Consider the following 13,083-nt stretch of genomic DNA (forward strand, 5'->3'; position numbering starts at 1 on the left):
AAAAAGTTTCATTATAGTCAATACCTTCTACCTAGTGATTACCAAAAACAACAAGATGAGTTTTAAGTCTATCAATACTTCCATCGAAGTTATATTTAATCTTGTACACTCAATTACTACCTAAAGCTTTCTTTTTGGAAGGAAGTGTCTCCATAGACCCAGTATCATTATTCTCCAGAGCATGAATCTCCTTTTGCATAGCATTACGCCATCTTGTATCCTTCATAGCCTCTTTAATATAGTGTGACCCAACCCCTACAATAATAGCTGCAAGAAAATTTCGGTGTTTCACAATAAATTTGTCACAATCAACATAATGCGTTATAGGAAATGAACTATCAGAGGAATGCTTTGAAGTAGATGAGGTGGGAGATGGAATTTTCTTGATTGTGGTATGAGTGATAGAATCCTGAAGCTTCACTGAGGAAAATTTCTCCCTACACCCTCATCCAAGTCAGGTGCATCATTAGCCAAAGCCCCCTATACCACCTGTCATCAGAGGAAGAAGAAGACACCACAAATGTCAAAGAATCCACAGGTGGCGAATTCACAGGCTACAGAATGACAAGTGGAGGAACTACCGCGGGCTGCAACACCTTTGACTTATCAAAATATGTATCAAAAATTGCGTCTACACTTCCATATGGCAGAGCAACATGGTTGGGCTCAATGGTTGTAGCATTCCTATCTAAATACAGAAAAATATCCTTAAAAAATTTCACATCACGGGAAACAAAAACTTTTTAAAATTCGTATCATATAAATACCAACCCCTTTCACCAAAATGATACCCAACAAAAACACACTTGTGACTCCGACTAGCAAACTTATCACTTGAAAACAAAATAAAATCAAATAAAATCTTGTTAAACGGTAGGAATAAATCTCGAAACAAATTTTATTTAATTTTAATTTCTCGTTTTGGCAACAAAATTAAAATGTAATAAATTCGTTGAACGGCTGGAATAAATCCCGAAACAGATTTTATTTTAATTTTAATACTCATTTTGGAAATAAAATCAAAATTGGAATAAAATCAATTGAACGACGGGAATAAAACCCGAAGCGAATTTTATTTAACTTTAATTCCCCGTTTGGAAATAAAATAGAAAATAGAATAAAATCCGTTGAACGGCGGGAATAAATACCGAAACGGATTTTATTTACTTTTGATTTGGAAACAAAATTGAATAAAATTTGTTAAACGGGAAGAATAAATCCTGAAACAGCTTTTATTTAACTTTAATTTTTATTTTCAAATAAAAATATAAAAATACAAATTTATTTAATTTTAAAATTCGTTTGGAATAAAAACAAAATAGAGAATAAAATTTGTTGAACAGCGGAAAAAAAATCCCGCAATAGATTTTATTTAATTTAAAAATTTATTTTTAAATAATTCTTTTTTCTTTTTGCCTTGGTGTCTCGTTTGTCTCGGATTAGAGAATTACAAAAATAATAGGATTTGTCTTAAGATTGTTGGACAAAAACACATTAGTGAACAAAATATTTAAATATGAATAAACACATATTTATATATAAATAAAATATAAATAATTCTATTTATATTAAAATTGTTAAATACGTAAACCAATAAAAGCCGTAACAAAAGTTGAAATCAAAATGAAGAATGGAGAATTTACTAAACGTTAAGGCATGTTAAACATAGTTTCCTTAAGACAGATTCGGCCACTCCTACAGTACTTGGAGAAACATTGGTCGAATGTCTCTCAAGATATAACAACATAATGATCAAAGGAGTAGCACCTTTGCAACGATCAACGAACAAACGTTGTCTTTTTCTATCTTTGGAACGTTGGAAAATATAGAGAGGAAAAAAAGAGTTTTGAGACCAAAATAAATTCTGTGTGAGAGAGTATGAGAAAAATAATTTATAGCCTTTTATAGGCATTTAGAATTGTGGAATTTTGAAAATATCCACAAAATCTGTGATTAAGGAGCCAACAAATCAATTTGATTAAAAATTAAATTAAATTGATTGTATATAAATAGATTATATCTGCTAAGGAAAAATAATTTCGTGTTGGGCTAAAATATTAACAAGCCCATTTTGAGCCTAAACGGTCCAAACATTTCGCATCATGGGAGTGGGCCCCAACCCCATCAAGTTTGGACCTACACTCCCCATGAACACAAAGTAAGGTTCCAAACTTAGTCATTCAATTACTTTTTAAGAGGGTTCCCATATATATATACATCTCACACTTGTTATTTAACCAAAGTAGGATCTAAGCCTTTACTTTTCCTTAACAAATATTTTCAAGTAGCTTACTTTGAGTATCAATTTCTCATTCATCACTCAACCATTTTGAGCATATGATATACCGTTGTAAAGGTCTAATGGAGTAGAATATGAAACCATAATTTTATGATTCAACTCTTCACATTTACCTATTGAGAATATGCCTCAAAGTTCTCATAAAATGTAATTTTTCCAACAAGCTAAATGCACCCTACCGCCCATCCAAACCACCCTAAAGGATAAATGTACTTTCTATTACAATATTATCATTTTGCTTCTGATTCAACTAAGACTTGTGTTTTTCTCTATAAATAGAGACCATGAGCTAAGTCAAACCATACTATACTAAGCGTCAACACGCTGTCAAAATTTAGTGAGATTTATTTTACAAATAAATTTTTACTTTGAAAGAGATTTTTTATTGGTTTATAGCTCATTGAGAGTTATATTCCCCCTAGAACATCAATACAAAATTTTCGTTATGTTCATCGGTTCGTGAATTAGAGCCCATACTTTAAACAAATCAAAGTTCACAAATAACAAAGAAACCGTATTAGTCAAAAGTCAAGAAATAACACAATCCACCTATTCTAAAATAAAAGCTTGAATTTGGTAAAGAGTTTATTTGTATAAATAACAATTGCTCGGGTTTAAAAAGAATTAATTTTCTATTATGCAACAAAATTGTTTTCTAAATCGAATTTTTTCAATACAGTTAACTGAAAAATGCATGAAGTGACTATGAAAAGTAATAAAGAGCCCTTGAAAAGTGATAATGATAATAAAGAATAATAAGATATTATAAAGTGAAATGTGTTGATAAATATGTCTTTTGAAGTGATTGTATAAATTCTTAAATATTTATTTGCTTATTGAAGTGAATTGCCCTGAAATGCCAGTTTGAATTAGCATATGTGTTTTGTGTTAGAAAACGTCTTGTTTGAACTTGAGACTTATGCCTTTTAGTATAACACTTATGTTCATAGTGAGGGTCCTAATTTTGGTGTGATGGTTGGTTGCAGTTTCAGTACAACAAGTGTACGGTGTTTGATTATAATTTCAAATATCTGAATCTTATTTTATTACAGTTTTTTAAGGACTAAGTGTTTAAAAAGTGATGGAAGTAAATAATTGAATCTAAATGTACCAAAAAGTGAATACTGGAATTATTAATAATGAAATTAGTGAACAAAAACTTAATATTTAAGTGATTGAAAATTCACTAACAATAGAAGTAAAGCTTGTATTGGATGATCTTAGGAGACTTTTATTTTGTATAACAATAAATTAATGAATAATTTAATTATTTATTTACAATTTACTCCCTTCTTACAGGGTTAAAAATATAACAAAATTCAAAAAATGAAAATTTGTGTCAATTGCAATCCGTGCTTTGATTGGAAGACCTATCATCATCAACTCGACCCGAATCAGGTTGACGAAAAGCCCAACCTGAACCCATCATACCCATCATGCTAGCCAAGCTAGCAAATGCAAAAACCGATTGTAAAAGTTCCAAACCATTCATCTCCCCACCCTCCATTCTTCGCCTATCACCATCACCGTCACCGCCTCCTGTTTCAGTCGTCTCAGGAGGCATCATGAAGCGACAAACCGGGCATAACCCATGGATCAACAACCACTTCTCAATACATCCCGAATGAAACACATGCTTACATGGCATCTCCCTTGCTTCTTCTTCAACTTCAAACTCTTCCAAAAAAATACAACAATCTTTGCCACTCTCTTCCACTTTTATCCTTTGCATTGCTTCTGTGGAAGCTTTAGAAGCCGGCGCCGGCCCAGGTTTATTATCGCTGACGGCTCCAACGCCACCGATCTGGAAAACAACGTAAACTACAGGACGAGGTTGTTGGGTCTGGGTAGAAGCTTCCGCCATATTAACTAGGAAAAAAGAAGTTTTTTTTTTCTTTTTTTTTTTCCTTTTTTTGACCAGGAAAAACCAGAGAAACTTAAAGAATCTGAAGAAGAAGAAGAAGAAGAAGAAGAGAGAGAAAATTTTGAATTGAATAAAAATGAGGTGGAAAGAGGAGATTTTTATAGAGGGAATCGAAAAGGCAGATCTGGAACATTCGGGAACAATGTAGATTCCAGGATGTTCGATGATTTCGTATGAAATTACGTAAAATAGATTCTAGAAGTTTCTATTTTATTCATATGTTTTATCTGAAATTTCTTTTGACAGAATGTATTTTAATATCTTAATTGGTAAAACAGAAAAGGTTTATATACTTTTGTACTATTTTGAAATTTAAAATTTAATTTTTATATTTTAATTTTTTTATATTATTTTAGTTAAAAATCTGGGTCCCAAAAAATATATTTTAAAATCTAATAAGTGCGTAAATTTATAGATTTTCTTTCAGAGTAACACAAATACGGTACATACATTACAATTAGGATTAAATTCACAATTATAGAATTTAACCTATTAGATAATGCATTAAAGTTTACTTCTGACAATCTTACCTCATATATCTATATTTTTTATTGTTTATTATATTAATGATTTTATTATTTTATATATATTATTATTATTTATAAGATTCATCACATTTATAAATAATAATAAAAAGATTTTTGATATTTATAAATAAGGTTTGTAACTCTGGTAAATAAATTTATATAATAAATAAAAATAGATAAACTTTATAGTGAGTAATTTTATATTTAATTTATTATTTTTTATTATAGAAAAGTAAAAAATATAAATTATATTATTTTAGTTTGAAACAGAAAATTTTAATTATTTATATAAAAAACGTTATATTCATATATAAAATTTTATAATAATACATTTATATAATCTAATATTATATTTACATTAATAATATATATTATTTATGGACTACTATGGTCAAGTTATCGACCATTAAGAAAAGAAGAAGAAATCTCAAAAAAAAAAAAGGAAAAGAATAAAGAAGACAATTGAGTAGTGTAAAATATTTTTATCCCTTAAGAAAGTGCAGTATTAACTTTTATTGTATCTCTTTTTAAGGATTAAGGGTTAAAAGAATCTCAATAAATAATAATAATAATTAGGAAATCGTTAAAATTTTACACTCAACAAATAAAAATATTTAATTTAGCCCCTCCATTAATAGAAATTATTTTTGACTAGTTTGATTCTTAATAAATATTGATGTGGCTAATGGAAGCAATGAGAAGCTAACACATGATATTCTTTGTAGATGTATGTATTTTAGAAAATGAAATCTAAAAAAATTATAAAAATGTATGTCCAAAATGAATTTAGACATTAATTTGTGTAGATTCATTCTATATATGATTGTAACTCCTCAAACTCAACCTAGATGTAAGCATCGGATCTTGAGGAATCATAATAACTTGTTTAAAAAACTTCTGATTTAATCAAATCCAATGTGTATTTTGAAAACATAAATTTTGGTACAACTCTCACAAATGTTTTTAGAAAAAATTTTATGTTCAGAAACAGTTATTTTTAACCCAAAATTTGATTATGAAATCGCGTATTTTGAAAGTATTAGCTCTGACAAATTGTTTTCAGTTCAAAAGCAATCGTCTTAACTATTTTTTTATTTACAAAAGAATTCTTAAACGATTACTTAATTTTGCGACAAAAAATTTTAAAGGTTTAGTTGAAAACCGAGTTTCAATTTGTTAAGCTTGAATGATTTCGCGATTTAACGTTAAAATACTAAAAACCGACGAATGAAACACAAACCAAAAACTTAGCCAAAAACAGAATTACAGTCCCAAAAGTCCAAAATAATTAATTACGAAAACTAGTCCAAAATAATTAATTACGAAAACTATCTTATTTTAATTAACTGAGAAATAGTCCGAGCTCTTGTGAACCGTCCAACTTTAAACTTACTGATTATTTGAAAAGTCAGAAATAAAACAAATGGGTGAGCTATAGAGCACAATATATAATGAAACTCAAAAATAAAACTATCATATCACAATATACAAATCTAAGTATCACAGAAAATTTCATTATGAACAATTGAGCAGAACTGAGAATGCATGATTATGCCAATGCAATATTTTCAACAATCATAACTCAAATTTTTCAGAAAACTTCCTACCCAACTCCGCTACATATCGAAATAAAGTTCCCCTAGAGCTTATCCAACTAAATCACACCAACAGATAGTTATGGACATTGACACCAGAGTTGCAGTTAAAACTCCCATATCAGATATATGTGGTGAAGCCACTATATTGCAGCCAAGCTACCAAAATAGAAGTATGTGGCTAAACCACCAAATTGTGCATATCATTAAATTGTGCACATGACATGCAAACACAGAAACAGAATGATAAGCATGTTAAACATGCATTCATATCTTTAATAGAAACCAGTAAGCATGCAATTACATGCTTTGCAAACAGATATATCACAAACCCAATAGAACTAAATTAGTTTCACCATAACGTCACATGCACAGGCATATAAGAACTTTAAGAAATACAAAATAACATATCCAGACATCATTTGCTCATAAACAAAAATAGCAGAATATATACATGCCATCAGAATTAACAGTAGTCAAATCATGTGTACTAATTCACATACCTTAATCATATCACCTATAGTAGCATATTAACAAATATCATGTTTTCACGCCTTATTTATGCAATATGGACCCCATGAAGAGTCTAAATACATATTACGAGTCAAAACGGACCTAGATAAATATTTTTAAAAAATGGCCCACACGCCCGTGTAGCCCATACACTCGTGTGGCATACATGGCCCAATTAACCTAGCCCATATGACACACACTGTAACAACCCGATTTTGACCCTAATCAGAATAGTGGTTTCGGGACCACAAATCCGAGTCCTAAAAATATTTTAATATTATTTTCTATAATTTTTATGTGTGAATTTACTTGTGTGAAAATTTCATGATTTAATTTCGTCGTTTGAGTGTCCGATTAAAAAAAAGGATTAAATTGCGTAAAATAAAAATTTTGTAGTCATTTTTAAAAGGGCTGAATAGTGGATGTTCTTTTAATATGGAGGTCTTATGTGGCAATTAATTCATTTAAATGCTAGTGGACGGCATTAAGTGATGGCATATAGTTTTTATATTATTAATATTAATTATAAAGGTTATGATTATGTATATTATATTATTATGTTATAATAAAAAATATTATAAGCCATCATCATTTTATTTTATTTCTTCTTCATCTTTATGACCGAAACTAAACAAAAGAAAAAGAAAGAAGAACCTAGCTACATTCGGCCATTTTGAATGTTGATTAAGGTTAGTTATTTGTTCGGTTTTGATAATTTTTACGTTTTTGATATCGTTGTTTTGTGTTCTTCAAAACCCATGCTTAAATTTTGTGAATTGATGATGATTTTGAAATGTGTCATTGATGGATGTTTGAGTTTTATGATGTTAGTTGATGAAATATGAAATATATGTGTTAGATTAACATATTTTGTCTTGGGATTTTTGATGAATTTGAGTATTTAGGGTTAAATTGTGAAAATAAATTTTTGAGGGACTAAAATACGAAATAAATGAAATGCATGGACTTGTATGAGTATAATGAAGTTTCGGCCTAACCATAGTATAGTCAAAATTTGAATGTTTTGTGTTTTGTGTAATTCGGACTAAATTGTGAAAAATGTAAAATGTTAGGGGCAAATTTGTAATTTCCCATTTATGTGTTTTTGGATTAAATTGAAGTTAATAATATTTAAACTAGCTCATTTTGAATATGTTTAGATCAAGAACCAAAGAAATCGGAGCTAGACCGGGGAAAAACCAAAATCGTCGGCTAATTATCCGATTTCAATTTTTCACTGTCCGAGGTAAGTCTGTTAGCAAAAATTCATGTTATCAAATCAATATATATATAAGTATATTTATTTTATAATTAATGAGTTATAATTACAAGTATAAAATTTATGTTAGTTGATGTGTGAATTTCATACATATACATGTGATGTTCGAATAGGTATGTATATAAAAGTATAAATTTTTAGACTCAATTAAAAGTTCAAATGTTATGGTTGTGTTTATATTAATGTGCGAATATATGTATATGTGTGTAATATATATATATATATATATATATGTGTGTGTGGATCGAACAAGTTTGCATATACATGCATGATACCTTATATGGATTTAGGAATGAAATTATGGATGTATATATATTAGATTTGAATATGTATGAGTATACAAATATAAATTCATGCTTTGATTATGAGTACGTAATTATATATGTTTATGATAGACTCAAAAATATATATAAATGTATTCGGTTGAATCATTGTATTTTCAAGTTTGGAATTGGTGATATGAATCAGGTTATAAACCTAGCAGGCTAAGTGCCGGTGATCTAAATCAGGCTATAAGCCTAGCAGGCTAAGTGCCGGTGATATGAATCAGGTTATAAACCTAGCAGGCTAAGTGCCGGTGATCTGAATCAGGCTATAAGCCTAGCAGGCTAAGTGCCGGTGATCCGAATATGATGAATTAAGTGATTCTAAGCATTTGGTATAAATATAGATATGATTTTATATGAAATGGATGAATGTATGAATATTGTTTCAAGATGTTGATGAGTATATAATTGTTCGAATCTTTGTGATTAGTGAGTATGTATATATATATATCGGATGTCATGAAAATTGTTGGATATTTATGAGTGTATATATGTATGCATTCGGCATAGGTGGGTATAAGTGAATATGTGTATTCGGCCTTTATAGTTTATAAGTATAAAAATTATGCTTTTGGTATATGTAATTGAACAAATATATAAATGGATCCGATGAAGTATGAATAACAAGTACTCTAAAAATCTGTATATGCAGATAATGATTATGTTAGTAATATGATTTTATGCATATAATGTATATACCTTAGTCCGTTTATGTATATTAGTTAAATATACATTCTTTTAGATTTAAACAAAATGACTTAATATAGAAATGTTTGGTTAGTAATTATATTTGATATTTGTGATTTCGATAAATTTACTTAAATAATTATGTGATTCTTTTATATGTATTTTTATATACGCTATAGACTTACTAAGCTATAAAAGCTTACTTTGGTTATCTTTGTCTATCTATTCTTATAGATTTTGGAGACTCGTTACGAGCTCGGGGATCATCAGCATAATCTATCACACTATCGACCGTCTTTGGTATTTTATATATTTGAACTCAAACCTATGGCATGTATAGTCTAGTTAATATGTTTAAATTTTTGGGATATGTGAATATGAGCCATGCGAAAATGGCTTATCTCTTTTTGTTTTGAATTTGGTATTAACGAATATGTTTTAATGGTTTATTTCCTATGCTTAAATTCGGTTTAGTTAAACATGGCTTGATCATTATGTTTAAACTTAGTTTTATATATTCTAGGTTGAATGTTCAATGTAATTGATTTAAATGATTCAACCATAGTATAAGTCTATTTGTATAAATGATAATTAGTATGATTGAAACTTGATTATATGTCTTGATTGGTTACATCAAGAATAAATTATGAATTAGTTTGTATTAGTAAGTTTAAAACATAGTAAAAAAAAAAATAATAATGGTTGTGTTTGTTCGGTAATGCCTCGTAACCCTAATACGGCGACGTATACGGGTTAGGGGTGTTACACACACAGTCTAGCACACGGCTGTGTGGCGCACACAGTCTGCCACACGACTGTGTGACATTAATAGAATGCATTTCGGCTTTTTGTCATTCGTTTTTTTTTTGAGTTTTCAGTTACACACCTGAACGTTTCTAAAATACGACGTTACGACACACTTTCAATGTAACACCCCTGTACCCGAGACCGTCGCCGGAGTCGAGCACGAGGTGTTAACGGACTTAATTCATTAACTAGACAGCTCAAACAATTTATTTTAGAATTTCCAGACAAGCTGGCTAACTGCGTCCCAGTCGCTAAAAAATCCATATCTCGAGTTACGAAACCCAAAATCCAATTCTGTAAATTTTTCCTGAAATTAGACTCATATATATACTTACTTATTTTTTTCTATAATTTTTGGTCAGGCCAATTAGTACAGTTTATTAGATGAAGTCTCCCCTATTTCAGGGTTTGGCTACTCTGACCCTTGTGTATTTCAAATTAGATATCGCCTTGTACAGAGTTTCAATGACTATGAAGTTTATTTCTCATAAAACTAGACTCAATAAGGATTTCATACATGTAAGTTACAACTCCTAATTGTTTTTTTACAATTTATGGTGAATTTTTAAAATCAAAATAGGGGATTCAGAAATTGCTCTGACCCTATTTCACCAAAACATAAATATCTCATAAAATACAACTCTTTTACCTATTTTGTTTCTTCCACATGAAAGTAGATTCATTAATATTCAATTATATATTTTATTCATCATCTAATTCTATTTCTACTATTTTTAGTGATTTTTCAAATTCATGTCACTGCTGCTGTATAACACTGTTTTATAGCCAGTTTCATCATTTTATGGTTTTTCCATGGATTAGGTAATACATTAAGTATACATAATACTAAATATAAATTTTGATTATCCATTTCAATAGCTAATCATCAACAAGCATATCCACATCACTTATTCACCATATCATAATATTATATACACAAAAGGATTATAATGCTATACATGCCATATTCCCAAAATATGCAAGCCACTATACCGAGATGGTCCATTGATAGTGTGAGCGTGCCTCCAACCGTCCTGATCTCCAAGCCGGCTTGTCAAAACTACAAGGAATGGAAGGGAGGGAGTAAGCATCAATGGTTAGCAAGTTCACATGTAAATAGCAAGTAACATAACCATGCAATAATACGTAGTCCACATTTGCATAATATCACCAAAGCATTCATATCATATTTCTCATTCATGATCTTACCATATTTTTGTTATATTGAAGTCTCAACCCGAGGGTTAATTACATACCTGTACAAAGTATCCGTTCCACAACACTTACCAACATGTCACCTTCATTTTAGGTACTCACCTTATCCACTTAAGATTTACCCGTTGAACATATCGAAATATGATTCGAAAACACGGATTTCATGCATATAAGTGCCATACCCGCAACTAGACAAACTCAATAGCCTGCGAAAATTATGTAGCCAAGCTACCATGTAACCCGCCCATAAGTGAACTTGGACTCAACTCAACAAGCTCGGGCGTTCACATCCATAAGTGAACTCGGACTCAACTCAACGAGCTCGGAACTCAAATATCCTAGTGACATGTCACTTGTATTCTAATCTATTCCCAAGGTTCAAACAGGCTTTTTCCTCGATTACACATCTTTGCCGTCTTCCACGGAATATCGAAACCGATACTCGGTAGCAATTCATATTTAACAAGTAGCACACATAATTTGCATATTACTCAATAAGAACCACAAAACATAATATTTCATGATATTAATCATCATATCATATAAATAACATTAAATTATTTAAAATGACAATTATGTTACTACATTTGCACCTGAACTTACCTCGTATGCGAAAATAATCAGTTTTACCATTTTGTCCACAACTTGGTATTTTGTCGATTTTAGCCCGACTTTCAATTTTCCTTGCTCTATCATTTCAAATATAGCCTAATTAGGACTCATATTATTCAAATCAACCCAAAATCATATTTTGGTAAAATTACAATTTTCCCCTAAACTTTCATATATTTATACTTTTGCCCCAAATCTCGTAAATTAAACTTTGTCATATTTTATTATATTTTATGATACACTGATCATTTTTCCCTTCTATAGCAACATCCAATTCTCACTCTAACATGTACTTATGAACATTAGGTATTTTTACCGATTATGTCATTTTAGTCGTTTTTACGTAAAATCACTTAGCAAAAGTTGTTTAACACAATCTCAAGCTTCATATTCTACCATAAAACATCAAAATTCATGCATATCATTCATGGGTAAATTTTTAAATATAAACCCTAGCTCAAAATATTGGTAGGAATAGGTAAACCGAGCTACGAGGATTTCAAAAATGTAAAGAACATTAAAAACGGGCATAGACTTACAATCAATGCTTAAAAGTGTTGAAACCCTAGCTATGGTGGAGAGAAAAATTCAGCAGCAACTTATGGAGAAGATGATCATTTTTGTGTTATTTTTCTCATTTTATTTCATTTAATATCCAAATGACCAAAATGCCCTTCCTTACTAAACTTTCAAAAATTCCATCCATGTCCAATTTTTGTCCATAAACTTAGAAATTGGTAAAATTGCTGTTTAAGACCTCCTAATTGATATTTCAAAGCAATTTCATACTAGAAACTTCTAGAATGCAAGTTTTGTAACTTATTCAATTTAGTCCCTAACTTAAAATTAAGCACTTTATGCATAGAATTTCTTCACGAAATTTTCACACAATCATGCAATCATATCATAGACCTCTAAATAATCATAAAATAATATTTCTATCTCGGATTTGTGGTCTCAAAACCACTATTCTGATTAGGCCCTAATTCGGGATATCACATTCAGACCCTAAAATCATCATTTAAGATGGACTAATTAGCAACAAAATATGAAATCAAATCACTAATTTGGCCACGAACGAATAAACATTTGACCTTAACACCAAGAAAAAACCCCTCGGGCACTTGATTATTTACCCAAACAATAACAGGAGTCTTAAAAAAACCTCCTATCTTGCCTAAAAAACAACGTGCGACACGTGAGCTTCTCCTAATAGTATACCAAAACCATCAATTAGATTAAAGCTCACAAACATACACACACTTCCACATGAACAAGAACAACAACACCTCCTAACAG

At 30.1% G+C, this 13,083-nt stretch overlaps 1 protein-coding gene across 1 annotated transcript; it reads right to left on the bottom strand.

The window, feature by feature from the left end:
• Positions 1–3,486: 3,486 nt before the first annotated feature.
• LOC107890197 (E3 ubiquitin-protein ligase MPSR1) lies at positions 3,487–4,322 on the bottom strand. The gene has a single exon (XM_016814693.2). The coding sequence runs from the start codon at positions 4,161–4,163 to the stop codon at positions 3,639–3,641; it is 525 nt and encodes a 174-aa protein (XP_016670182.2). The 5' UTR covers positions 4,164–4,322; the 3' UTR covers positions 3,487–3,638.
• Between the last annotated feature and the right edge of the window lie 8,761 nt (positions 4,323–13,083).

Source organism: Gossypium hirsutum, chromosome A09 (genome assembly GCF_007990345.1).
Source record: "Gossypium hirsutum isolate 1008001.06 chromosome A09, Gossypium_hirsutum_v2.1, whole genome shotgun sequence".
Taxonomy (NCBI): Eukaryota; Viridiplantae; Streptophyta; class Magnoliopsida; order Malvales; family Malvaceae; genus Gossypium; species Gossypium hirsutum.

Coding starts and splice junctions, on each gene's coding strand:
- LOC107890197 (XM_016814693.2), bottom strand. CDS start 4,163: ATGGCGGAAGCTTCTACCCAGACCCAACAACCTCGTCCTGTAGTTTAC.